The sequence below is a fragment of the Clinocottus analis genome, unplaced genomic scaffold, assembly GCF_023055335.1.
Source record: "Clinocottus analis isolate CAN_PGR_092001 unplaced genomic scaffold, fCliAna1.0.p SCAF_9, whole genome shotgun sequence".
Classification (NCBI taxonomy): domain Eukaryota; kingdom Metazoa; phylum Chordata; class Actinopteri; order Perciformes; family Cottidae; genus Clinocottus; species Clinocottus analis.
This window is the reverse complement of record NW_027176251.1, coordinates 7,533,302-7,558,079: the sequence shown is the minus strand read 5'-3', so window position 1 is coordinate 7,558,079 and position 24,778 is coordinate 7,533,302. Positions and strand designations below refer to the sequence as shown.

Sequence of the window (24,778 nt, the reverse complement as noted above, 5' to 3'; positions counted from 1 at the left end):
ATCTGCAGTTGTAATTTGACCAGGAGCTATGGACATACGATTAATTTAATATATTTTTCTGGGCACGTCAAGGATTTCTCCTTTATTATGGCCTAAAAGCTCAAGGTAATGTTTAGCTGTGTAAAAATCAATTGAAAAAAACAAAACAATTTAAGCCAGGCTGTTCCGTATCCACTTTGGGGTTTTGTGATTTTCCTGTTTGTGTGACATCACAACAAGTGAGCTGACGCGGCCTTAGAATGAAGTTTGTTGGACATACATGTATGCAAGTGTATATTTATTAAGCAGCATAAAAGTTTCCCTTTACTCTCCCAGACCTTCCAGTGAAACACCAGAGTTGGATTATTTACCAATTAGCTACAATCCTCTGTTCATCAGACTATTTGATGAAATTAAACTAAATATGCAATAAATTTGTTGTAAGATATGAAACTTCATTGTCATTGTATCGTTGCACAGGAAAACAATACAACTTAATTATGATGGCGGTCTCTGATATTAAAAACAATATAAAACACATTTCAAAATAAGAACAGTATTCAAAGTGCTATCCATGTGCAAATATAGAAACCAGCATCAACACATGGTTGAGGTGCACCTACTTCAGACATTATTTCAGTGCATACATCAACCATGCAGAGGAGTACTGTGGAGATAACAGGTTGACTAACAACCTGTTTTGAGTTTTTTTCAGTAAACATTTATGGCGATTAGTTAAATGTAATCTCAGAGAGTTGATGTATGGGCAACTACTTTTAAAATCATGACATAAACCTAATAATCTATGTTTCGAACATTGTGTTCTGTTTGGTCTAATCTCTGTCTGCTAAAGCGTCAATTTTAAATTGGACCTCCATTGCACAATTGAGCAGTTAAATGTATTATTACGTAGGTCCAGGCAACCCTAAAGACTTTACTGTGATAGCTGACCATGAAAATCAACATTTTTAAACCAAAATTAAATTATATGTTTATAACTGAGGTGAAAGTTTAAGGTGACTACTCCGTAGGTAACTACATGAGGTGTTTCATGATTTGTTCTTCTTTATCATTCACATGCAAGAGGGACAGAATATAATAACACTTTTTTTATACAGAGCAGTGCAAAACCGTTCCTAACTAGGACATCAATGCAAACATATAACATATTTATATGTATTTTTTTTGGATAGATAGATAGATAGATAGATAGATAGATAGATAGATAGATAGATTGATTGATTGATTGATTGATTGATTGATTGAGTGCACTTATTATGATCAACCACTAGATGGCGACTAACAGCGGACTGGAGCGTCCTGAATATGGGCGTGGTCACTGCACACTTCCCCCTCTTCCGACCGACATTTTTCTCATTCCAGTTGACGGGAAACGGCTGAGTGACTTGACCGTTGCAACGTTGAACTGACTTCAATTTATTATTAACAAAAATATATATATTTCTGTATTGACCGGATATCGGTAAGTTAAACGGAGCGATCCACTCGATTTGTCCCGCTATTCGGTTTGTTGTGAATAGACGCGGGGTAACGAGCTACGTTAAACGCTGTTTTTTCACGGGTTGGTGACGTTATGGACCCAGCCCCGAGTCCGCTGTCTCTTTATCGTCGAGCTAACGTGGGGGCGCGTTAACCGGCCTCCTCTGCAAGACGTTATTCGGCTCTACACTCCTTATGCTTTATGTCCGACATTTATTTCTCGAGCTGCGAGGCGTTTTCGCTGTTCGAGCTAACGCTGCTACTCGTAAACACGTTGCTCGTTAAAGGGACCCGTTTGTGTGAAGGAGGGGTTTCTTCATCGAGGGGAGTGTTGCTACCAAACTGCTCCCCCGTTTTACACCTCAACAATCCGGCAATTAAAAAACAAGCTTTTAAGATTACGATACTACATTAATAACAAGTGTATGGATGTTAATATCAGTCAATCTTGTATCGCAGTGCCATCAATTTAAATATATGTTATGGTGTCATAACACCAGAACGGTGTTTATGACCATTGAGCAGTGGTGCATCTTCTCTGCAATATATAAATACAAATATACTTTGACATTTATCTTTCTAGTTTCATATATCCAATATACTAGTGTTCCATTTTCACCAAATGATTTTACAAACCATAAGTGATATCCAAGAAAATATTGTGCGGTCTCTTTAACTCACTGTATGTCCATATATTTACAGTCTTGCTTTATTATTTTGTCCCTCAAAATAGAAATCAAGATGTTTTACACGTGTGGACCAAATGAGGCCATGGTGGTGTCTGGTAAGATATGTTACCTATCTTTTGCCTACTTTTCATGATTATTTCTTCCAATAATGCAGGATGTATTTCAGAAGGCCACTGCACTTTGTAATGTGTCATAACAATCCTGTGACACAATGAGTTGTGTTTACAGTGGACCAGTAATCTTGTGTCTTGTGATTTAATCATCACATTTATTGTTTGGAGTAAAAGTGTACTCTCAAGTGTAATAAATACATAGCATTATATTTGTCGTAATACTGGGTTGTGTCCTGGATCCAGTTACTCTATGAGTAACTAGCTTGTTACTGAATGCTAGTGGACTATGTTCTCGCCTCCTTTCTTTCCAGGCTTTGGCCGTTCTCCTCCTCTAATGATTGCTGGAGGAAGAGTGTTTGTCCTCCCATGTGTTCAGAAGATCCAGAGGTGATGCTTTTTTCAGTCTCTATTTCTCATTGCGGCTTGGTTTCATGTCAGTTAACAAGGGAAATAAATGTTGGAAGGAGAGATGTGTCTGCCGATATCTCTTCTGACTGCTTGTACCCATTACCGGGCTGCTTTGTTGTTTTTCTGGCTGGTTAATTGACTAGATTTCCTTCGTCTCTCTTCTGTTGTGCCTATTCATTCTTGCTTTTTGTTATTATATCGTACTCATCCTTTTATTTTATGCCTTTTCTTCTCAGAATTGCACTCAACACCCTGACTCTAAATGTGAAGAGTGACAAAGTCTATACCCGTCATGGGGTCCCTATCTCTGTCACTGGCATTGCACAGGTATGTTTTGAAAATTAAAATACCCAGCCCCGAGTCCGAGAAATAGGCTTCTGCACATACAGGTTTGATGCTCTCTGTACAACTGTATAATTTACTTTGAGTGGACAGGAACAAGTAACTAAAGTGTGATTACATTACAAAATACAGAAACACAAGAAAATTAAGGAGGATAAGACTCATCAGTTCTGCATATAAACCCACAGCATACATATTCAGTTTAGTTTGAGGGTAGGAAACAAGGGTAAGGATTATGACACTTGCCAGATGGAGAGGGTCTCCACCTGAGAGAAATAATTTAATTCTTGACTATTTTTTATAGGAAGTTGATTGTTTTGTCATGTCCAAAATAGAAAGAAAAAACATCTAACTACATTTTTGTGAAAACGTGTAAATTAAAATGTTGTAACTGCAAGATTCATTTTTTTCATTTTTGACGTGCTGCTTGCTTTTTCACATTTTCTTTTCCTGTCTCTATCCAGGTGAAGATCCAGGGCCAGAACAAAGAGATGTTGGCCACTGCCTGCCAAATGTTTATGGGCAAGTCTGAGGCTGAGATTTCTACGATTGCTCTAGAAACACTGGAGGGACACCAGAGAGCCATCATTGCCCATTTGACTGTGGAGGTTAGTGTACTGACCGTGTCAAATGCTTGACATTTTCGATCAAAGAAGATTGTTGTCTTTATGACTCATCACTTATCCAATACACTAATGCCCACCGACAACTATGGATATATCTTTTCTTGTGTACAGGAGATCTATCAGGACCGTAAGAAGTTCTCTGAGCAGGTCTTCAAAGTGGCCTCCTCTGACCTGGTCAACATGGGAATTGGTGTCGTCAGCTACACGCTCAAAGATGTTCATGATGATCAGGTATTTCATGTCTGTTTGGTTCATTATCTGCCAATGCTAATGGATTACACTTTTATGTTAAAAATACCACACACTAATTACTGAAGCAGCAGAAACCTTAAGTGTCGCTTTGAGCCTGAGAGGTTTTTATATAAGAAAGCTTTTAGTGTCACATGATTTCCTCTGTTACAGTAATGGACTTAACTGATGATATTGACTCACTGTCTCTGAGACTGCCAACTGCTCTTTACATTAGTGATGAATTAGGTCTTCGGTGGTAACCACACCAGCTCTTATTTTGGTTTGCTGAATGGACTGCCACCCTTTTTACTGCTCGAGATGTGTCGTCTCAGAGTTAACTGCCACTGTTTCCCTCATCTCCGTCTCTTTCACAGGACTACCTTCACTCTCTGGGTAAAGCTAGAACAGCCCAGGTGCAGAAGGATGCCAGGATTGGAGAGGCTCAGTACAAACGTGATTCTGTCATGAGGGTAAAATCTGCGTCTTTTTTCGTCCCCTACATGATCATATAGACAATCTGAAAATGAGAGTAATAGTACGTTTGAAAAGAATATGAAAATTCCTCAGTTTCTGTCCTACTTCATGCTCTACACAGGAGGCCAATGCAATGCAGGAGAAGGTATCAGCTCAGTACAAGAATGAGATTGAGATGGCTAAAGCCCAGAGAGATTACGAGCTGAAAAAGGCCGACTATGATGTTGAGGTCAACACTAAGAAGGCTGAGTCAGAAATGGCCTATCAGCTTCAGGTACAGTTCATAATCAAAACTTTGCTTTAAGTTTGATGTGTTTTGTTGCGCTGGTGACATTTTGTCTGTTTAGCCCCACACATTGTATTTCCTCTTCTTCCTTCATCAGGTGGCCAAGACCAAGCAGCGCATTGAGGACGAGAAGATGCAGATTCAGGTGGTGGAGCGTACCCAGCAGATTACACTGCAGGAGCAGGAGATCATCCGCAAGGAAAGGGAGCTTGAGGCCAAAGTTAAGAAGCCGGCAGAAGCAGAGAAATACCGAATGGAGAGACTTGCTGAGGCGCACCGGTGAGCCCTACAGTACTAGTATACGAACACAATACTGTTGTCTTGTGTTCTGATGAGATTTATAAAATCACATATAAATCAAGTGATGTGCATCCAACATCTGAACAGCAGTAAGGACAAAATTCAATAAGAAATCACTTAAGACAATTAAACAAGTCTCCTCTCCTCACTGGCAGCCTGCAGCTCATCATGGAGGCTGAGGCCGAGGCCGAGTGCATCAAAGTGAGTCCTGACTCATGGTTCCTATTTTTCTGAAATATTCCATGTAATTTCCATTTTTCCCTGTCTTTTGCCCTGTACACTTCTATTGTAATATTAACTATGCATTTACGTGTGTGTCTGTACAGATGAAGGGCGAGGCAGAGGCTTTTGCTGTGGAGGCTAAGGGCCGCGCTGAGGCGGAGCAGATGTCCAAGAAAGCAGAAGCCTTCCAGCAGTACAAAGATGGCGCCATGGTGGACATGCTGCTGGAGAAACTGCCACTGGTCAGTCTGACCCTCATGAAAGAATGAATAGATTAAGATATGAGAAGCTATAAGAATGAGCTGCGTGACGAAATTCTGTGTAATCATCAAACCATGCTTACCATAAATGGCCATTTGTACGGCTTTGCTTTCACAAAAGTCGCCATAATGTTGGCTTGATTATAATTCCTTAAAATGCTGTCATAGTTTTTTAATTTCTCGGTTCTTTCCCCGTCCTGCAGATGGCAGAGGAGATCAGCAAGCCACTGTCTCAGGCTCAGAAGATCACTATGGTGTCCAGTGGAGGCTCTGAGGTGGGAGCAGCCAAACTCACTGGGGAGGTGCTCGATATCATGGTCAGGCTGCCTGCTGCTGTGGAGAAACTCACCGGAGTCAGCATCTCCCAGGTAAACTGGGAAATATGTGTGAAAGTCCGATGTGAGACTGGACATACGGCTGCAGGTGGTAATCGTCTCATGTTTCTCTCGTCCACTCTGCAGGTTGTAGGAACGGCCGGCCTTGCGCACTAAGAAGAGATAAAGAGTAGAAGTAATCAGGATGTGTCACCAATTTTCAGGCGAGGAGCTTCACGTCTCCTCCTTGTGCCTATAACCACTGCAGCGCCGTAGTCTTGTCTGATCGTGTCTGTGCATGCATGTTTCACTTGTGTGTCTCTCTTTCTGGTTCCTCCGAGATCCAAACAGGACTTTTAGTTCTCCGTGATGTGGTTTCTTTTCATGTCTCTGCTCTGAGCCGTTGTGCTTCCTGCTGTAGTTGACAGCAAAAGTAGCTGCAAGGGATATCATTATGAATGAAGCTATTTATTTTTTACCAGGATACAAAAAAGTATGACTTTCTGTCCTTATTGTTCTATACTTATTATTTTTTCCCCAAATCTAAACTAACCAGCCTAATTTTCTCTGCATAGGGACTTATTTACTAACTCTAATTATGTTTTTACACTTTTAATGTAGAAAATGTAAGCTGTAGGTTTTTGGGGGGCTTTCAATTAATCAAATGTATCACAGCATCACCTCATAGTTTTTTGTGGTGGCGAACTGTTGCTGTCGTTAACCCAGCTCCACATTACGAAGAGACAAAGTTTGAGTATTGCTTGTTTAACTCCACGTCTCTTTTGTAGCAACTGACTAAGTTACTGGGCCCAAAGTCATATCAGTGGAAAGATTTTATTGATGTTTCAGAATGAAGGGGAAGGAAGTGGTTGATGGGAACGAGCTGTAGGGGTTTCCTTTTGAAAGAAATGAAAGTCTGTTGAGGTGGAAAACAATTTTTCCACCAAAAGTTTTAACTTTGTTGCAGCGTCTCCAGGAGTTTTGGGTCTTTTATATGACGATTAAAGGAGGACCATGCGTGTCTGTCTGCTGCTTTAATGTGCTTGCTGTCTGGAGTTTAAACTTACATATGTGAGATAGTATTTTTGTTGTTCTTTTATATGGTGTTTTCTATAAAGTGTGAGTATTATAGATTTTAGCTCTTGCCTATTAGGTGTTGAGTAAAGTTCAGCATCTCTGGTTAGGAGATCTTTTTTTCAGACTAACTGCTTTGCAGCTGCCAAGCCATATGCATTTTGTTATCGCCAAGTGCCTGGTCAAACCACAACTGTCAAGTCAAGTTTACTTCCTTACTTATTAAAGCCTATTACACCTTTTCTGTCAGGGAACTGTTCCTCATATCCAACTGATCCTTAGCCATTGGACGTCACAAGCGGCGGCCATAGATTAAAGCCAAATCAGTCTCTACTTGCATTTCTTCTTGCGACTAATCCTTTACTATCCCCAAAATGTGTTGTTGCATGTCTGTACTTTTAAGTTGACAAAATTATATAGCTTTAAAGTAGTGTACAATATCTATTGTGAAATGTTCCAACAATAAAGTGATTGTTTAAACACGGTCACCTGTTGATGTTGATTTATTTATTACTTTATTCAAGTTTCATTTAAGTCCACATGGAGCAGACTAGAGATCAAGAGCAACAGGCTATGAAATGTATGAATATCCTAATAATCAGTCTATAAAAAGTTAATCAAATGTAGATTTGCTGATTTTCTATTAAATATTCTGAATTAAATATTTGTGTATTAGAATATTGGTCAAAACAATCCATTTGAAGACCACCTTTGGGCTCTCAGAAAACATGAATGGCAATTTTCTACTTTGTTTTATTAAACAGTCGACAAATCAATATAGTCACAGCAGCCCTCTTGAATATTTTGAAAAGGTTAACTTTATTAAAACATCTACAAAAATAGACAACGATGAATTACCATGGCATCAAGGTAGCAAGCGTTCTACAGCGATATAGAAGACCCCAAATGTTACAAAGAGTTTTCCATATATTAGTAAAGGAAATTACAATTCTGTCCTTAAAATATGTACATACTATTATGCCCAACCTCAAAAGACACAAAGGACAAAATCAGACATCAAGGAGTGTCTAAGTACATGAAGTATATATAAAAATATGGGTTTAGTTGACCTACAGTGTATCAAAAATGACTTAAATGGCACAACCATTGACAATCAGTAAACACGTATTACTTGATACTCTTATTCACCTCAGGACTGATTTACAGTGCGATACAATCAGTAAGGCAGGAAGCATTGATTCTACCGCTGTCAGCTGAATGTACCGACATAAGAAAATGCAGAAGTTGATGTTGACATTCACACTAAACTCACAACTCCCAGAATTCAGTTTGAGTAACACAATAACATTGTGTTTGTGGAGTATGGTAACGCACGTGGATGAGTGACTCTTGATTATCCGATGAATAAACTCATCTCAACACACCGAACAAAAAGATCGTCATACATTTAAAATGAGATGAATTCATGGTGCCGTTCCATTTTTAAAAAAAATAATATTTTACATCTCATGGTTTGGCAATGCCTTGTAGGGAAAGGATTTAACAAGGAAGACGGCCTATCCTGAATTTGGATCTTCATTGGTAAAAAACTAAACTCACTGCAGGTGAAATGCATTAGAATATCCACATTGACAGGAATCATATCAGGCCCCTCGCAGAGAAGAGCGCTATGCATGTAGGATTTAAAGTGCAGCTGGTTGTGGAATTTTTCCTCTACCGTTTGTGTCTGGGTCGCTGCCAGATACAAAAAACAAAATGCCAAAACACCTGAGCAGGCGCTTCTGAAGATGTGCCGGCTTCTGCACCAGATGTCAGTATTGTCTCTGCATGGAAAAAGACTTTCCAGTTTGTGAGCCGCGTCTCATCGGCAGCGGCAGACCCTCCTCTTCTGTGCCCGTTTCCTCAGGTTTTAGTCCATTTGGCATCAGAGATACTGTTCTTCTCTCTGTGGCTTCAAGATGGGCTTCAAAAATGGCTTGGACTTTTTGACGACAATGGGGGTTTTGATACTTGATGCAATTGCGTTGCAGAAATGCTGCTGTTGTCTGGTCCACATCATTTCACATTAGTCCACAATAACTTGGAGTTACAGCTGTTGATGAGGGTCACCGTGTACGTTTTTTTGGGTTGAGATAGAGGATTGGAGAAAGTTATCACTTTTGGTCAAATTATCACTTTTTGTGCCTCAGCGTGAAATAATCTTACTGATTTCATCTAAAATGTGTGCATTAGGTTATACATACTATAAATACTAAGACAATCCCTGCACATGCGCTTTCATGTCTAAACAATAGGTGTGCTGTTTAGACAAGTTTGTGTGTCACGTGCACCTTCACCCGTTACCCTGCATGTAGCATTTATGATGGATACGTAAAGGTCATGAAACATATTAAGTGTTCATGTCCTAGCTAGGCTATGGTCGTAGTTTGGAGCCTTTTCTGTCACTCAGCATCAGCAGCTTCCTGTGTCCTTAACTCTACAGCACTTAGTCACCAGTAACACAAAGCCCCCTAATAATAAAGTATCTGAGAGGAGAGAAAGCTCCTATGCAGACTGCACCCATCACCCGTGAAATGAAGCTCGGACTCCTTCCGGTCTAAAGCTGGGGTTAGTTTTGCCTTTGGGCTTGGGGGTCTGATGTGGAAATAAACCGAACCAGCGGTGTCTCAGCCCCATCCACCCAAAAAAGTACAAATATAAAAGCGAGCAACCCAGGCTCCCCGCTCATCTGCCTCTGCCGTGAAGCACCTCCACCACCTTCCCCACTGGAGCAAGGAAGCAGAAACGTACGGGGCGTCTCCCCTCTTTAGCGTTGCCTTTCTCTTCCTTCCATTTCTTTATTTACACCATGTTCATGGCGTCCTCGGTAAGAAAGGAGTGGATGTCGATGAAGGACGGGCGGAGCTTGCAGTCTCTGTTCCAGCAGCTCAACATGAGCTCGTAGAGACCCTGAGGACACACAGCCGGCCTGCTCAGATACACCTGCAAGAGAGAGGGAGAAGGTGTTAGGAGGTAGGGACCATTTGATTGAAACATGTTACAAATAATAAGATAACAGGTTATAAAGTCCACCACTTTATCATATACCTCAATTATCTTTATTGCATCATATTTATTATCACTAATTTCCCTTCTTGCTGGTCCAACACAGTTTATCTGCTGCAAAAAAACTGAATATCAGAACATCATGAACCTCCACAGAAATGGAGTTTGAAGTCAGTTGTATTTATTACATCACACTGTGTGAAAACATCCAAGGAAATGAACAGCTGTGTTATTATGGGAATGAAACAGTTGAGCAGTTGTAGTCCAGACCCTCTGCTGTACCTGTCTGCCCTGGTCTCTGAAGAACTCGCCAGCGTTGTCGATGACTTGTTCATCTGTGAGGTTGGAGTACGGCTGCTCCTGACAAACGCTCAGCATCTCCCACAGAGTGACCCCGAACGCCCACACGTCGCTGGCCGTGGTGAACTTGCCCTGAGAACATACAACCACACAGATATAATCTCCGCCACTATCAAAACTATTATCCAAATCATTATCATAGGATGATACATTTACTTGATTTCTTTTACACTACATCATTATTGAACTTTCCATATTTTCTCATTTATTTTTCTTTCTTTTACTGTTTGGAGTATTTTAAAAACAAAACAGAAGGGTTTTAACACATTTACCCTTGAGTCATGCCTCTGTGGATCCAAAGGTTGTATTTCTTGCTCCACAAAGACAAAGACTACCACGGTTTACAGTAAACAAGCTCTTGTTTGCTGCACATACAAACCAGAACATCTCCTCGTGGAGCAAACTGTTTAACAAATCAACTTAATTTTTTCATTCAGATTCCCTCTTAAGTAGTTTGTATTTTCCATAATGCAAATATTATAATAAAAATGATCATAGGAATTTTGGGAGAATTGTTTTTTCTTACTCAAACCTCCAGGAATGAAAAGAAATGTTGCACGCACGCACACACAAAACAGTGTGACATTATGCAACCATCGCACACATTCCTGTCCTCTCACCATGAGTATACACTCCCAGGCCATCCAGCGTATGGGCAGCACAGCTCTGCCCTGGATCCTGTAGTAGTCTCCTGCATACAGGTTCCTGCTCATGCCAAAGTCAGCTATCTTGATGTGACGCTCGCCTCCCTGATCCTCTCCGTTCTCCCCCTTCTCTCCCCCGACCAGACAGTTTCGCGTGGCCAGATCCCGGTGCACAAAGTTGAGGGAGGCGAGGAACTTCATACCTGATGCAATCTGGCTGGCCATAGAGATGAGGGCCGGGTAACTGCGGGAGGGGGGGGGGGGATCAGTTAACAGATAGAGGGAGTAATTCATAAATCAAAACTTTGAACATGTGTTTATCTCAATCTGAGGATTTGTGCATGTATGCGTGCGTGCGCATAGTTCTGGTTTACCTGATGGTCGGGGTGTTATGTGAAATCCCTGTTTTGTCCAGAAGCACTCGATGGGACAGATACTGGTTCAAGTCTCCACATTCCATGTACTCAGTGACCATACAGAGTGGATCGCTGCTCACACACACTCCCAGCAGACGGATGATGTTTGGATCCTTTAGGCGAGACAGGATCTTCACCTCTTTCAGGAAGTCGTTCCTACCAGGACGAGTAGGAACAAGATGAAGGGACATCGCACAGGAGCGATAAAAGAGTGAAACATGCTGATTTTAGGCCTTATGTAAAACATATATTGTTTGAATCAACACCCCCGCCTGCAGCTGTGCACGGCTGTCCACCTCATCGATTTGTTTTGCGGGTCAATATGTTTGTGTCGCTCTGGCTCTCACTAACCACATAAGCTCACATGAGATAGGAGCTTTATCTGCCCAGTGCGAAAAAGGGCAGAGAGCTAAAGTAAGCAGCAGCTGGTGACGAGTCAGACATCTAAAAACCACTGAGGCCCAGGTATTTTTCTTCCCACGGAAGACCAAATCAGGTCTAAAATGTGAGAAACATTAGAATCTTATCTGTCAGATGAAAAGAATGTCAGCCCTGCTCCTCTGAGCATCTCAGTAATGTCATGCAGGTGATAACCAACATTATCTATGAGGAATTGAAAAGATGACATGGTATGTGAAGGCCGTGTTCTCTGAAAGTTTCGAAATCAACATTCTTCTATTTACTACCTCGAAAGTTATAATTTAGCAGGAAGATTTTAAAGTTATAACTAAAAACAACATTTTTACTGAACGGTACATTCTTAATTAAAAGCTATATTTTATATCCCTGAAACTACGTGAGCTCTTAAGGACTGTCTAGCTTCCATTTGGAGGAAGTTCTTGGTATTAGTTGGCTGTTTGAAAAACATCCAATGCCCTCTGATGCAAATAAAAAATCCTTTACTAAATAATGGCTGTTGACGCATTTCAACTTAACAAGTCTTCCTCAGGGAATGTGACGAGGCAGGACATTTAAAAACTCAATGGGTCATGTGACACTGCAGTTTAGTAAATTTGAAGATGAGCCATAAAAGTGGAAAGAAGAAGAGTGAACCACAATGAAGCCGGGCTCGGCTGTGTTTAATGTTACACACCTGGCATTCTTGGAGGCGTCCGGGCGCAGGATCTTCACTGCGACCAGAAGGGGGCGACCTTTCCTCACATTGAAGGGGAACTCCAAGTTGGGAAGGTCCTGAGGGTTCTCGATTTCACACAGGTGAACCTTTAACCAAATGAATACAGACATTGTTAAAAAAGCACAACCACCTCTCCCTCCAGACACTCACCTTTCAGGTCAACACTCACTTCTCCAAACTGTCCCTCTCCCAGCTTCTCCTTGAAGATGAGATATTGGCGCGGCAGCTCGGGCAGCGGGGCGCCGTCGGCTCCGGGGCTCGAGGAAGCCAAGGCGGGCACGGCGTAAGTGTTGTTGCCGCTGACACCCTGCAGGCTCACGATGTCTGCCTCAGCGTAATGAGGAACGCTGGGAGGCAGTGGGGGAGAAACGGGCGGAGACAGGGAGGGGTACGGAGGAGAGCCGGGGTACGGAGGAGGCTCCTCCTGAGTGGGGGGGAAACCCTTCTCCATGTCCATGTCCAAACCACAGGCTGGAGGGAGGAGGAAGGGACAGACAGAGGGATTAAATGGAGCGATTAGAAGAACTGTGATTACAGATTACTACTAAACAGAAGAGTATTGTTAGTTAGTGAGAGGATCGCATGCTATCACAAACTGGTTAGAAAAAGAGATAGTTTGGATTTGAGAGAATTTTATGACCAAAAAAAACATCTGATCACAGCAGGTATCCAAATCATGAAAAACACATAACTTGTGATAAATGAATCGTTCTGGGACATTGTATTGATCCGTTTTACTTTCTTTAAACTAAATAAGAATATACTGGTGTACTTGCACATAGGAGTTCAAGATTTAAAATTTCACAAAAGCCGTAACAACTTAACAAAATCAGCTTCACTGAGGCTCTGACAGGTTCATAAGTCAAAGACTTGCGAGGACTGTGGCTGAATACCAAGTTGTTACAACCTTGTTAAAATGATAATGCAGACGCCCACAAATGGGAAAACTGCATCGTAAAAATGATATGATTGATGCTGTATTCATGAAAATATTATACAAAGATTGTTGACACCAGGCCAACACGTACCCCACCAAGTACACAACCCTTAAAATGTACAGCAATGCACTTTTACTTTTAGTGCCTTTTTTTATTCCACAGATTCACACAGCGGTGCTCTGGGGCAAATGCTGATGTCGGCATGCCAACATCCTCACATCCCAAAAATGTCTGTATGTTTTTGTTAAGCAGGTATAATGTTTACCATGTTAACACTTAAGTTTACCGCGTCAGCATGTTAACATTTGCAGATTAGAGCTAAACATGGTAGAAAGCTTCCATTAGTTTTGCAGGTATTCAACAAATTAAAACCTAAACCTAGAAGTCATCAGATTCAGGAGGTTCATCCACTGGGCACATGTCCAACATTCATGTTGACTCATTCAACAGTTGTCGAGTCAGTCAAGAACAAACTGATGAACAAGCAGTCAGACATCAACAGAGCCATGCCGGCTCGACAAAAGAGTCTGTGAGTTTGCACTTCTCTGGGGAAGTTTTACTTTAAATTACTACAGTTCCCCAAATACCAAACTATCCCTTCAAACAAAGTTATTTGGAGTGGTGAGGGAAAGAGTGACTAATTATGCAAGTAACTAGGGATGACGAAGGTCAGACGCATGCAAAAGAGACTTTGTCATCAACATCATATCCCAGAAGCGTTGGTTTGTGTGGCGGCTTTGAGAGCACTTCTAAAGCCCCGCCCCAAAAGGTAGGTAGGTAGAGAGGAAGGGCCGCCTTCTGACCGCGTCGGCCCAGTCGGAGGTGTCTTACCCTGGGGCACATTGAGGCTCTTTTCCTGAACCTGAGAGGTGCTGGGGACGACTCGGGGTCTCGAGCCTTTTCTGTGATCTGACAGGAGCAGGTGATAGGCTGGGTTGTTTAACAGCACACACACATATCCACACACAAACACACAAGTACGGGACGAGGTGCGGTGCACGCAGGAGCCATGATATGAATTGTACAAAGTGGGACATGACACAAAACACACACATCCAACGAAACAAAACAACAAAAACCATTAGCATGATAGTGTTAGCATGTCCATTATAATACAGAAGGAGGGGTTGCACTGACACGTGCAGAAGAGCAAAGCAAGAACAGGGAAAGTTAACACAACTCTCACAAACATAACAAGAAACCGTGGATTCAATAATGTTTCTGTTTCTCGTGTTATTTCAAACTCACACAGGCGCCTCATAAAGACGGCATGCAGACCTCCAGTCGTGCAATGCAAGCGAAGGAATGCCTTTTCTCTCTTTACTCCTCTTTTCTTTTTCCTCTCTTCTCTTAGAACAATAGCCCTTTTGTGCTCCCCTCTGCGCTGTGCATCTTTATGGAGGCACTCTTCCTCTCGGGGTGTTTGGTTTACTTTTGTTTTGTGTGGCAAAATACACTGCGTGGCCAATGTTTCTTGATATGCCGGCCACATTTTCTCTACTGTTGCTTTCCGTTTGCGCTTTTCATTTGTTGAGCTTATCAATGAGCAAAGACGTCTTCACAAACAAGCTGCCTTGTTTCCCAGTTTACGCCGAGTCCTTGCTAATTGTGTGTGGCTGACTATAGATCAACACTGTCCACATGTATTTAGCATGTGGACGGTTTTACTGCATGTCGGCATGTTCACAGCACGCTGCTAAACAAACCTGACTGAAATAAACAGACAGAAACAACAGAGCCTGTCATATCTAGAAATTGACTCCATAACGCTGAGCTCAAATATGCCTGTTTAAAACTAACCTGTGCTGTCTCTGGGGTCCCTTGGCCGTAGCAGAGCGCTGGGCTCTTGATACTCTCCTTCTCCCTCCCTGTCATGGTCGCGCTCGTCTGGGAAAGTGTGGATGCGCTGGTAGCGACTGGAGTAGCTGTGTGTGTTGTTGATGACCACGTTGTCCGAGGGGACTGACAGGTGAACTCGCAGCTCATCGCTGGATAGACTTCCTTGGGCCTGGGAGAGGGCAGAGGATTCATAGGTAATGCAGAAAATACAAGATGCGGTCCTGCAATAAATCCTGTCCATATTCAGAGAGTGTTGAGTCCACTTCATCTACCATCGTGTCCAAGCCATATATACACACACACACACACACACACACACACTACATTAGCACGTACACCTCTCAGTATAACACAAAACTATCTCTCTAACGCTAACTGAACATTATAAAAGGCTGTTGTTTTAGACTTGGATCTGTTCGACCTACCTGCATCTCATAAACTAGGCACTGAGTGTCAATGTATCATTTGAATTCCTAAAACAGATGTTGATCAAACTGTGGAAACAGCCTCTAATCTTAAAAAATTCACATCCAGATGGAAATCCAGTGGTGCTCTGCCAAAAGACTGGCAGTTGTTATCTCAGGCTGTTTTCAATCATTTGAATCTGGTTAAAAAGGAAACGGCTCAGCCTAATCACACAAGTATACATTTTCTCATTTAGGCTCATTAATTCTGTAGAAAGTAGTTACAATGAGAGCCGTTAACAGAAAGATCTGTGGATTATCCAGAATAACCATCACATTGTTTCTAGAACAGCAGATTTGAATCTTTGAGCAACACAAACAACATATATTTTTATTTCTATTGCACTTGGGTGGCATCAGAAAGAGATATGGTCCAAAAGTGTGCCTACTAAAACCTTCAAAAAAAAAAAAAAAGACTTCCCTATAAACTATCTGTAACTACTTATCCTTCATTGGAGCTGATCCCAGCTGACATTGGGCGAGAGGCGGGGTTCGCCAGGTAATCACAAGGCTGACACATACAGACAACCATTCATGCTCACATTTGCACCTCACGAGTCCAGTTAGCCTCTTGCTGTGAAGAGGATACTAACAGTTACAGCCAAATTACCAACTGCAAAAAAAGTGGCTGCTTAAATAATTATCAAACATTGCATGTTGAATCACCTTGCCCAGTATCTTTTTCCAGTACTGCCTCCACAGAATGACAGCTATCACAGCCAGCAGCAGGAGGATGATGCCCACCAGGCAGCCAATCAGAATAGCTGTATTACTGCGGTCGTCCTTGGCTACAGGAAGCCCCGCCCTTGGAGTGTTGGCACCAAATTCTGCATCTTGGAGGAGGAAAATGTTACAGAAATGTTACGTTTTTGTATGTGTATGAGCTTGATTGTCTGCAAACTGATGTTATTTGTAGCTCTGTATAGATCACTGAGCAACACTGTCCATTTCACTGTGAGTCTGTGAGCATTAGCTCTTTCAGTGAAGGTTACAGAGTTTGCATTAGTTTATCAGTGAAAAATAAGTCAAATGAAAGTAATTGGTGGAGTTACACACACACACACACACACACAAACAAATATAGTTAATAAGGTTTATTAAACATCTGATCGTGATTGTCTGCTTCTCATCGCTTGGAGAACTGAATGTGAACTTTGTTTTGCTTCAGCTTTGTAGTTAAATATTAATCAGAATGATCCAGTTTTCTCTCTTGAAGGTCAAACGTGGCATAGTATTTGAATGAAGGATGGAACTGAACTCTTTAAACAATTAACAGAATAAGTGAAAGTTTGTAATGGATTACTCAGTGAAGGTCGAACGACCATGTCATGAAAAGTGCTGGCAGAGCGCAGGGCCTTCATTCACAGTGCCTTTCTGAAAAGTTTAGAGATTTTCAACTATAAGCAGTTGCAAAAAAGAAAAGAAACAGGGTGCAAGGGTGCACTCTGAAAAACAGATGCTTGGTGTAGCATTTCTCTCGGCAACAATATGTGGCCGCACATTGCCTTCTCGTCATTGGGGAAATTATTTGTAGAAAAGACGCTGGCACGCCGAAAAAATGCTTTTATGGACACTCCAAACCAAAAAACTGGCACACACGCACAACATGATGCTTTGTGTGACACACAACATGATGCTTTGTGTGACACACACACACACACACACACAGGTAATAAATAAACCCAAACAAAGCCGTTCAACCAAAGCCAGTAACAAGGACAAAGCAGCGTACGCGACACAGAAAACCCATTTCCAGTTGAAAAGCCTGCTATTGTTTAGCTGCGTAGAGCAGGACCAGCTTCCCGAAGAAAAAAAAACATGCAGTTTGTGAGACCACAGAAAGCCATGTTGTATTGTACATAAATATGATGTCCTATAGCTGTATTATGTGTTGTGTTAGTGTTTTTTCTCTACAGCTGTGGGTCTTCAAACTCCGGGGACAGAGCCCAGTGCCAAAGCCTGCCCCTGCAAACCCTCCTCCGTTATACTTCCTCCCTTCTGCTGAACAGTGGGACAGTTATAAGACGCTGGAGGAGGGCCAGAGCGGATAGAGTTAGCTCTCGTCCCTCGGTTCATCTGCTCGATCCATTTCATTGTTGTTGTTTTTTGCTCTCTCACCTGACAGCGTCCAGTTACCAGTGGTGTCCATCATGAAGGAGGAGGTGGGGGGTTCTAGAGAAGCGAGGGATGGACAAAGGAGGAATGTGTGAGAGGAGGAGGTGAAGACTCAGAAAGAGTGATGAGGAGAGGAAGTGAGGAGTCTGTTTTGGCTTTTCATCCACGTAAAAATCACTCAAAGTTCACACCATTTTTTTTAAAAAGCCAGACTGAGATGATAAAATAACTCAAGAATTTAAAATTTTAACAATTGATCTTTAATACTAAGCCAGATTTCACCTGCCCTTTAAGTACAATGAAATCTATAAGATAAGCATCTGGCGTTGACTCAGGACCAGCAAATGTTTGGCTCAAAGCCAAAGAATTGCACAGAGCCTGTGATAAAGAGGGCGGCTCGTCAGACATGGGCCTCCTTTGGCACTGCCTGCCTTTGGCTCTGCTTTTGACACACGGTTTAGACACACTGCCGACATGCTCACACTCATCACAACTGCAGAGAAAGAGATGGGCACAGAGGGGAGGTGATGAGGGAGAGATCAGGGGAATTAGAGAGGAGGGAGAGAGCAGAAATGTAAAATAAGGAGGACAGTGGGTGACGAAAGAAGGAATGGTTGGTGGAAAGGAAGATAGCAAATACAAGGAGATGTGGAGGTGGAGCGCAGGGAGATAAAGAGGAAGAGGAGGAACAGCAGGACTCACCAGATGGGCCGGCAGTGGTGTTGGAGGAGCTGTGGTTTGACGTGGGAGAGGAGGAAGTGAGGTTGACAGGAGAAGGAGAGGAACTGGTGGTAGAAATCTTGGGAAGATTTGTAAGAAATGAATCCTTCTGTGTTGCCTCCTCAAATGACTCTGTGTAAAGATAAAAAGGAGAAAGAGCGGAGGAGACAATTTAATAAAAATGAATCATGTTTTATAGCATATATCTAATCTGAATGATTTTGTGTTGGCAAACTGTTACAGTACCAACCCTAAATTAACTAGCAAACCAACCATGGCTATTTGGTCTTAATAGCAACATCAGTTGTCCCATATAAAAAGATTAGGCTGCAAGATTTAGTGACGGTAGCTGACATGCCAGATCATTGCTGGGTCAATTCATGTTGCTACCAGAGTACAGGGTGATTAAGGAGCACTTTGCTCATTCTTATCACGCTCAAACTGACTGATTTATCACAGCAATCTCAGTCAGAGAGGAGTAGGAGAGTCCTCTATCCGACTTCCAATCAGATATGCACAAATCCTGTCTTTACAGAAGATATCAAATCCCCCTTTGTGTTTGCTGTGTGGGTCTGTTCCAGTCCGTGAACAGGACAAAAGGGAAGATAACAGACTGAAAGGGGAAAAAACTTTCTGTATCTCTTTTTTTATTCAGGAGGGTAAAAAGAATTGATACAACGCTTCATCCTTTAAATGTTTTTTGTCGAGGACATCAGCCTTATTTCTTCTGTTGAAGCCATGTCTTTATATATTCAATCAATACAAAGGCAAACGGCAAAGACAAAAACTTGTGATTCTGAGTCTCATGACTTTTACTTTGAACATTGGAAAAATGCTGATTGGAGTTACACCCCTCTGTTTCAGGTATCCTCTGTACTGTTGCAGCCGTCTATATTTAGACATTATGTGGGCACAGACAAATCTCTACTGGACCTCCAGGACCGTGCCGGACATAGTTGATCAAATATGTGTGGCATAAAGTGCAACAGTTTTATAGAGGAACAACTCCCTGTCAGAGCCCCAGAAACGCATATCTCCCATGTAAAAAAAAAACAAAAACAGACTGCTTCAATTCTGCTTCCTACCGGAGAGGAAGGATATCTCGCTGATGAGGAGCCAGCGGTCAGCAAAGTAGAATTTGCAGCGGAGGATCTGAGCCGGCCGGCCGCCCAGTGGGAGGGAGATGGGTCGTGAGGAGGGGTCTTTTAGATCCTCGAGGGGCACGGGCAGAGTGAGCCCATGGGACCAGGGCTGGAGGATATCAGGCTTGAACAGACACTCTACCTTGCTAAAGACTCGCACACCTTGAGTGTGGCGGTTGTTACTGTGCACCTAGAGGAGGGAGACAAAAGAGGGCCATAGAAAGACAGATTAAGAGATACAAGATGTTGGGCTTTACCTATCCAAACACCTGATTATGCCCTCATGAATTGTTCATTTATTATTTGTGGAGAGGCACATAAAGATTCAGTAAACACACAAAATGAATGACACATTCTCATCCTGTTCAAACGTAATTGCTTTGGCACAACTTAAGAGCTGCGCAAGACTACAAATTTACAAAATTAGAACACAGGAGGGGTAAAGAAAGGGTGCAGGAAAAGAAAGTGTGTGACAGAAGACCGATGGAGGAGAGCAGATGATATATCTTTCCTGCAGGGAAAGGCCAAAGAGAGGAGAATCTGAGATCTAATCTACAGGTTGACATTGTGGCTTGAAGGAGGAATAGGAGCTTGAGGAGAAGAGAGAGAGAGAGAGACATGGAGGATGGAGGGTGAGTAAATGAGCGAACGAGAGGTCAAAACTATAGATCTGGGCGATAGAAAAGTAAATCGATGGAGGGAGGTTCTGTTCCTCTAAGAGAGAAGGGGTGGTGCAAAGGCTGCTCTGACAGGTTAGCTATTAACCTCACACTTACTGCGAAGCCGCCACTCTAACCTAATCTAATCCACATGTTCTCTCTCTCTCTCACACACACACACACACACACACACACACACACACACGGTCAAAATGGGACAAAATAGGGCGTGGGGGTATATATTGTATGTTAATGTTAGTGATGGGGGACTAATAAACCAACAGAACCAAAGTAATTCACTTCTACTTTTGTGAAAACAGCTACAGTGACCTGGGCAAAGCTTAATTTGAGAGCAAAACTTTTGAGAGCATAAAATTTACCATCAAAGAGTTCCCTTTGATCTTTTTGTTTTGTTTTTCTCCATCTTTCACATGAGCTTACAAAGAAAAGCTTTGCATAAATTCCCAGAGGACAGAACTGGATCTTTACATAGATTTGGGGTCCTGTTAAGGTCCTGTAGGAAGTGCAGGTTACGACTAACAAAAAAGGTCAAAAGAGCAGATTTCCCTTTGGGAGAGTGATTAGGTGCAGGTTAAGGAACGCCAGAGACAATACAAGCCAGAGTGAGGTTCAGGTTCCCACTCTTTATTTATTTGACCTGTGTGTCTGACATATCCGCTATGCCAGCCTAGCATAACGGTGTATGTCAGCTGAGGTTAGTGAGGGAAAACCACAGGGGAAAAGGCAGGAAAAACAGGATAAGCCTTGGAAAAACACTAGGAATGCCTCTGGGAAAGATTAAAAAAGGTAACAGAGAAACACTAAAAAATAACGACAATGTGAAGGGAAAAAAAAGAGCTGAGAGAGAACGTTCCAAAATCACAGTCAAAACCAAACTTCTAAAACATAACTTTTCACTTTATAACTGACTGGGGATTCATGCTGTTCAATATGCACATATATATCGGGCGACTTTGACCCAAACCAACATTCCAACCCCTGTCCAACGAGACAAAACAGTTATAACTCAAACTGGGTTGCTTCATATTATCCTTCCCCCCAGTTGGTCCACAAACTAACCCCAAAAGCCACACAGACGCACAAACAAACTGTGACGCAACTTGGTTGCACCCAGACAGCCAAGCCATGATAAACAATAGCACATTAAAACTAATTAAATGGCTGCAGATGGCTGACACATAACTATGCTTCTTAGAGAGTTTCATCAGATGTTCAAAGAAACACTTAGCCTAATGTCCTGCTATAATCAGTATGACATGCATGTCTTGTGGTAATGAGGTAATTAATTAACCAAATATGGGTAATAATTAACAAATGCTCAGAATACTTGTCTTCACGAAACACACAGAAAGCAGGATCTCATTTTAAAACATCAAGGAGTTATACAAGTCAAACATTTTCAGTTTTACTTTGATATGCAGATTTATGCATCAATGTGCTTTGAAATCAAACCATCTCCTCGAAAGGGGGAACAAGTGGTGTATAAAGAAAGATTGCATCGTGAACTGATTTTTATCTTTGAAATTAGTGTTTGGCATTTCTGCCTTTACTGGACATTTGCCGTTCATATGTAGACAATAAAAAGCAGAGAGCGGGGAATGAAATACACCTCAAGTCCTCAGCCGTTGTTACAAAGACTGAGAACAATATCCCACTTAACACTGACATTAATTTACTCGCAAAACAATAGAAAGACACCGTCATCAGATCTGACAAGCGGTGAGATAAAAGACTGAATGTGCATTAAACTTGACCTTCTATAGATTCTGCATATGTTCTGGCTTCAGTGACTTGTGGACGAACTGAGCTGCAGTGCCTCCTAATCCCCATCAGAGCATGTTTTATAAAGACCCTTGAGGACAGACCGGAAATCTGGGCTTTTAGCCTCAATGACGTCTCTGAGTTACAGGCAGCTTCATGCTGTCTCAGATTCCAGGGGGATAGTAATGTCCTGCATAACCCTCTCACATTCAGCCACAGACAACAACACATGCACCATTAAACTTTCACTGCCTACCTGCATGTTGTGGAAGACACGTAGCTTCTCAAAGTGGAACTCAATATCCACGCTGCCTTGCCCAAGGGCTTCCCGGCTCCAGCCCAGGTAGTCATACCCCGGCCACACCCTCAGCTCTTTAGTTTGTATGAAGTCGTCTCCTCCCAGGACGCCGTCACACAGCTGACCCAGGCCTCCAAACTGCATCCTGCACAAACACTGGACGGGTTAAAATGCAGCTCTGTGCAGAAATAGTTCTGGGCCGTCTGTCACATCCCATTTACAAATGTGTTCATGTACCGGCATGCAAAGATGCATGAATAAGCATATAGACATAGACGCACATGCAAACAAGATTGCACACTTATATTCTCACACACACACACACACACACACACACACACACACACACACACACACACACACACACACACACACACGTCTGGATTACATCAAACGTGTTAACTCACCCGCTAGCAAAACATTTCAGCCCCATTACCCACACAGCCCATGCAAGTGAGGACCCCCACTAATTCCTAATTCAGCCCTTCTTTGCTGCATGCCAAAACATTACGGCCAGGAAACGCGCCTCAAATCCCAGAGCAACTAAACCAAAAAAATATAAATAATTCCCTCATGATTAGGCCAGACTTTCTTTCAAGAACAGATTTGCCTGAGACCCCACTTCAGTGTGAACAGATGTGATGAGCACTGCAGAGAAGATTTTGGTATTCCACGGATCACTCTAGGTTGCCAACCGTAAAACTTGTGAATGTTTATTGTGATCATATTTGCAAAAGCAGGGGTTCAATTTACATGGTTTGATCATCCATTTCCATGAAAACAAAATCCAAAAGGGAGCAGTTTAAGGAAATGTTTGGAGATGAGATACTTACTCACACATTGAAGTTAAAATGGTAATGAAAAGAAGAAAAGAAAAGCCGAAGGCATTCTGAATATCTTACCCCTGCTCGGTGCTCCCGTCGTAGGTGGTGTCATTTAGATAGACAGGCATGCCAGATGTGCCAGACAGATGCATGACGTGACCCACTGGAGCTGTGTAAGCCTTCAACCCATCTGAGTAACACAGAAATATGAAAAAATATTCAACACCTGTCGTGTTATTGTTAAACATATATTTTTTTGAATGTTTTATATTCAGGAGAAACCTGAACCTGAACAATCTGCATGTGAAACTTAATATATTCATCATGAGTGAGCTACACATTTTCCTGAGCCAACATTAAACAGTAATCACCGTCACGGGGAAACAGCCATAGCCGTTTTTAAAGTAGTAAAACAAACGAAGAACAGGTCTGGACAGCCCAGACAACATTTACCGGAGAAATTCAAGCCTCTCTGCCCCAATATACATCTAATCAGCCCGCTCCCCGAGAACAGAGGTGACGTCAGCAGCAGCTCGCTGCTCTGCTACTCACAATAAACAACGCTTCACATAGCATTTACAGTATGCGTGCAGTATTCTCTGTTTGCACATAAATGAGTGTCTGTGGATGTGATTATGCACTTAGATGTGTGTTTCATGTGTGAGGGAGTGCAGGACACTGAATGTAGAACAATAAACCCAAACAAGACTCTGCACCGCCATCAATTCAGATGAGGCAAATGTCTGTAAAACTTGACATTCTGAATCCTCTATAGTCTCTGGATTGGAGGTGAACGGAGCTGTACTGAACGCACATTAGAGCTCATTTTAGAAAGATGGTCTCCTTTAAGACAGATCAGGACCTTGGGCTTTTTGGCCTCTGTGACAGTTACAATTTACAGGCAGCCTGATGCGGTCTGAGGGAGGTGGATGAGGCAGGAGAGGAGGTGAGACCGCCATAAATACGCAGCTTGTCAGTGTATTACTGTGTGGCTTCTTTTAAATGGAAAAATCTCAGCGGGGCTGTTAATGTGATGCAATGCCTCAAGTCAATGCATGGGATGTATTGCAAAAAGACACTCTTAATCATTACCATCTTACAAATCCCCTTTGTACCATTTGAAGGAATTTAAAATGATAGGGACCTCAGTCCCCTTCTCCGTATTAAATGTGATCTGATAAATCAAGGTCTTGGGGAGCATGTTCCAGAATACACAGACCATATGAATAAAAATAACTAACAAAAGGAGGAACATTGTCTCTCTTACCTCCACACAAAACACTTACCGTTCCAAAGACAACCATAGAGCTCCACCCGAAGACAAACACTCATAACTCGGTCAGCCAGGGGGTAGAAGCGCACCATGCGGGCCACTATGGGAGGGCCCAGGTCTTTCAGCACCACATCATAGGTGTTCTCATTCCCTGACACTGCCTAGGGGCGAGAGAGGTACACATATCAAATCACACAGTCCATTGCTCGTCTCCTCAGATATCTGAGGGATTGAGTGAATCTCGCCTCACAGCTCTGACCTTTTATTCAGTGCGTCTTCACATTCTTTTAAGATAAGGGGAACTCATATGCACTATTTCTTAAAAACACAAAAGTGTAAAGAAGA

The 24,778-nt window shown here is 42.2% G+C and overlaps 2 protein-coding genes across 6 annotated transcripts in view; one reads left to right on the top strand and one right to left on the bottom strand.

Annotated features, from left to right (window-relative positions):
- The first annotated feature begins 1,331 nt into the window (after positions 1 to 1,331).
- flot1b (flotillin 1b) lies at positions 1,332 to 7,306 on the top strand. The gene is made up of 13 exons (XM_068569852.1): positions 1,332 to 1,462; positions 2,213 to 2,263; positions 2,593 to 2,668; positions 2,926 to 3,016; positions 3,496 to 3,639; positions 3,769 to 3,888; positions 4,263 to 4,358; positions 4,484 to 4,636; positions 4,746 to 4,927; positions 5,104 to 5,149; positions 5,275 to 5,412; positions 5,634 to 5,798; positions 5,892 to 7,306. Exons 2-13 carry the CDS (start codon positions 2,221 to 2,223, stop codon positions 5,919 to 5,921), a joined length of 1,284 nt encoding a protein of 427 aa, XP_068425953.1. The 5' UTR covers positions 1,332 to 1,462; positions 2,213 to 2,220; the 3' UTR covers positions 5,922 to 7,306.
- Positions 7,307 to 8,746: 1,440 nt separating this feature from the next.
- Positions 8,747 to 24,778, bottom strand: part of ddr1 (discoidin domain receptor tyrosine kinase 1) — a 33,723-nt gene continuing 17,691 nt past the window's right edge. For 2 of the 5 annotated variants that reach the window (XM_068569494.1, XM_068569493.1), the window contains exons 6-20: positions 24,447 to 24,594; positions 23,239 to 23,350; positions 22,295 to 22,481; positions 19,541 to 19,787; positions 18,438 to 18,587; positions 17,739 to 17,792; positions 16,287 to 16,453; positions 15,118 to 15,325; positions 14,149 to 14,247; positions 12,549 to 12,850; positions 12,338 to 12,465; positions 11,203 to 11,400; positions 10,805 to 11,072; positions 10,107 to 10,256; positions 8,747 to 9,761 (exon numbers count right to left, since the gene is read on the bottom strand). In XM_068569494.1, coding sequence (XP_068425595.1) covers positions 9,621 to 9,761; positions 10,107 to 10,256; positions 10,805 to 11,072; positions 11,203 to 11,400; positions 12,338 to 12,465; positions 12,549 to 12,850; positions 14,149 to 14,247; positions 15,118 to 15,325; positions 16,287 to 16,453; positions 17,739 to 17,792; positions 18,438 to 18,587; positions 19,541 to 19,787; positions 22,295 to 22,481; positions 23,239 to 23,350; positions 24,447 to 24,594 — 2,559 coding nt within the window. In that variant the 3' untranslated portion in view covers positions 8,747 to 9,620. The remainder of the gene's footprint in view (positions 9,762 to 10,106; positions 10,257 to 10,804; positions 11,073 to 11,202; positions 11,401 to 12,337; positions 12,466 to 12,548; positions 12,851 to 14,148; positions 14,248 to 15,117; positions 15,326 to 16,286; positions 16,454 to 17,738; positions 17,793 to 18,437; positions 18,588 to 19,540; positions 19,788 to 22,294; positions 22,482 to 23,238; positions 23,351 to 24,446; positions 24,595 to 24,778) is intronic. The other 3 variants (XM_068569495.1, XM_068569498.1, XM_068569496.1) reach the window with 3 other exon arrangements.

Excerpts from the sequence above, each read along its gene's own strand:
- flot1b (XM_068569852.1), top strand. The coding sequence starts at position 2,221 with ATGTTTTACACGTGTGGACCAAATGAGGCCATGGTGGTGTCTG. Across the intron at positions 2,264-2,592 it reads TGAGGCCATGGTGGTGTCTG|GCTTTGGCCGTTCTCCTCCT; the intron begins GTAAGATATGTT and ends CTTTCTTTCCAG. Across the intron at positions 5,413-5,633 it reads TGCTGGAGAAACTGCCACTG|ATGGCAGAGGAGATCAGCAA; the intron begins GTCAGTCTGACC and ends CCCGTCCTGCAG.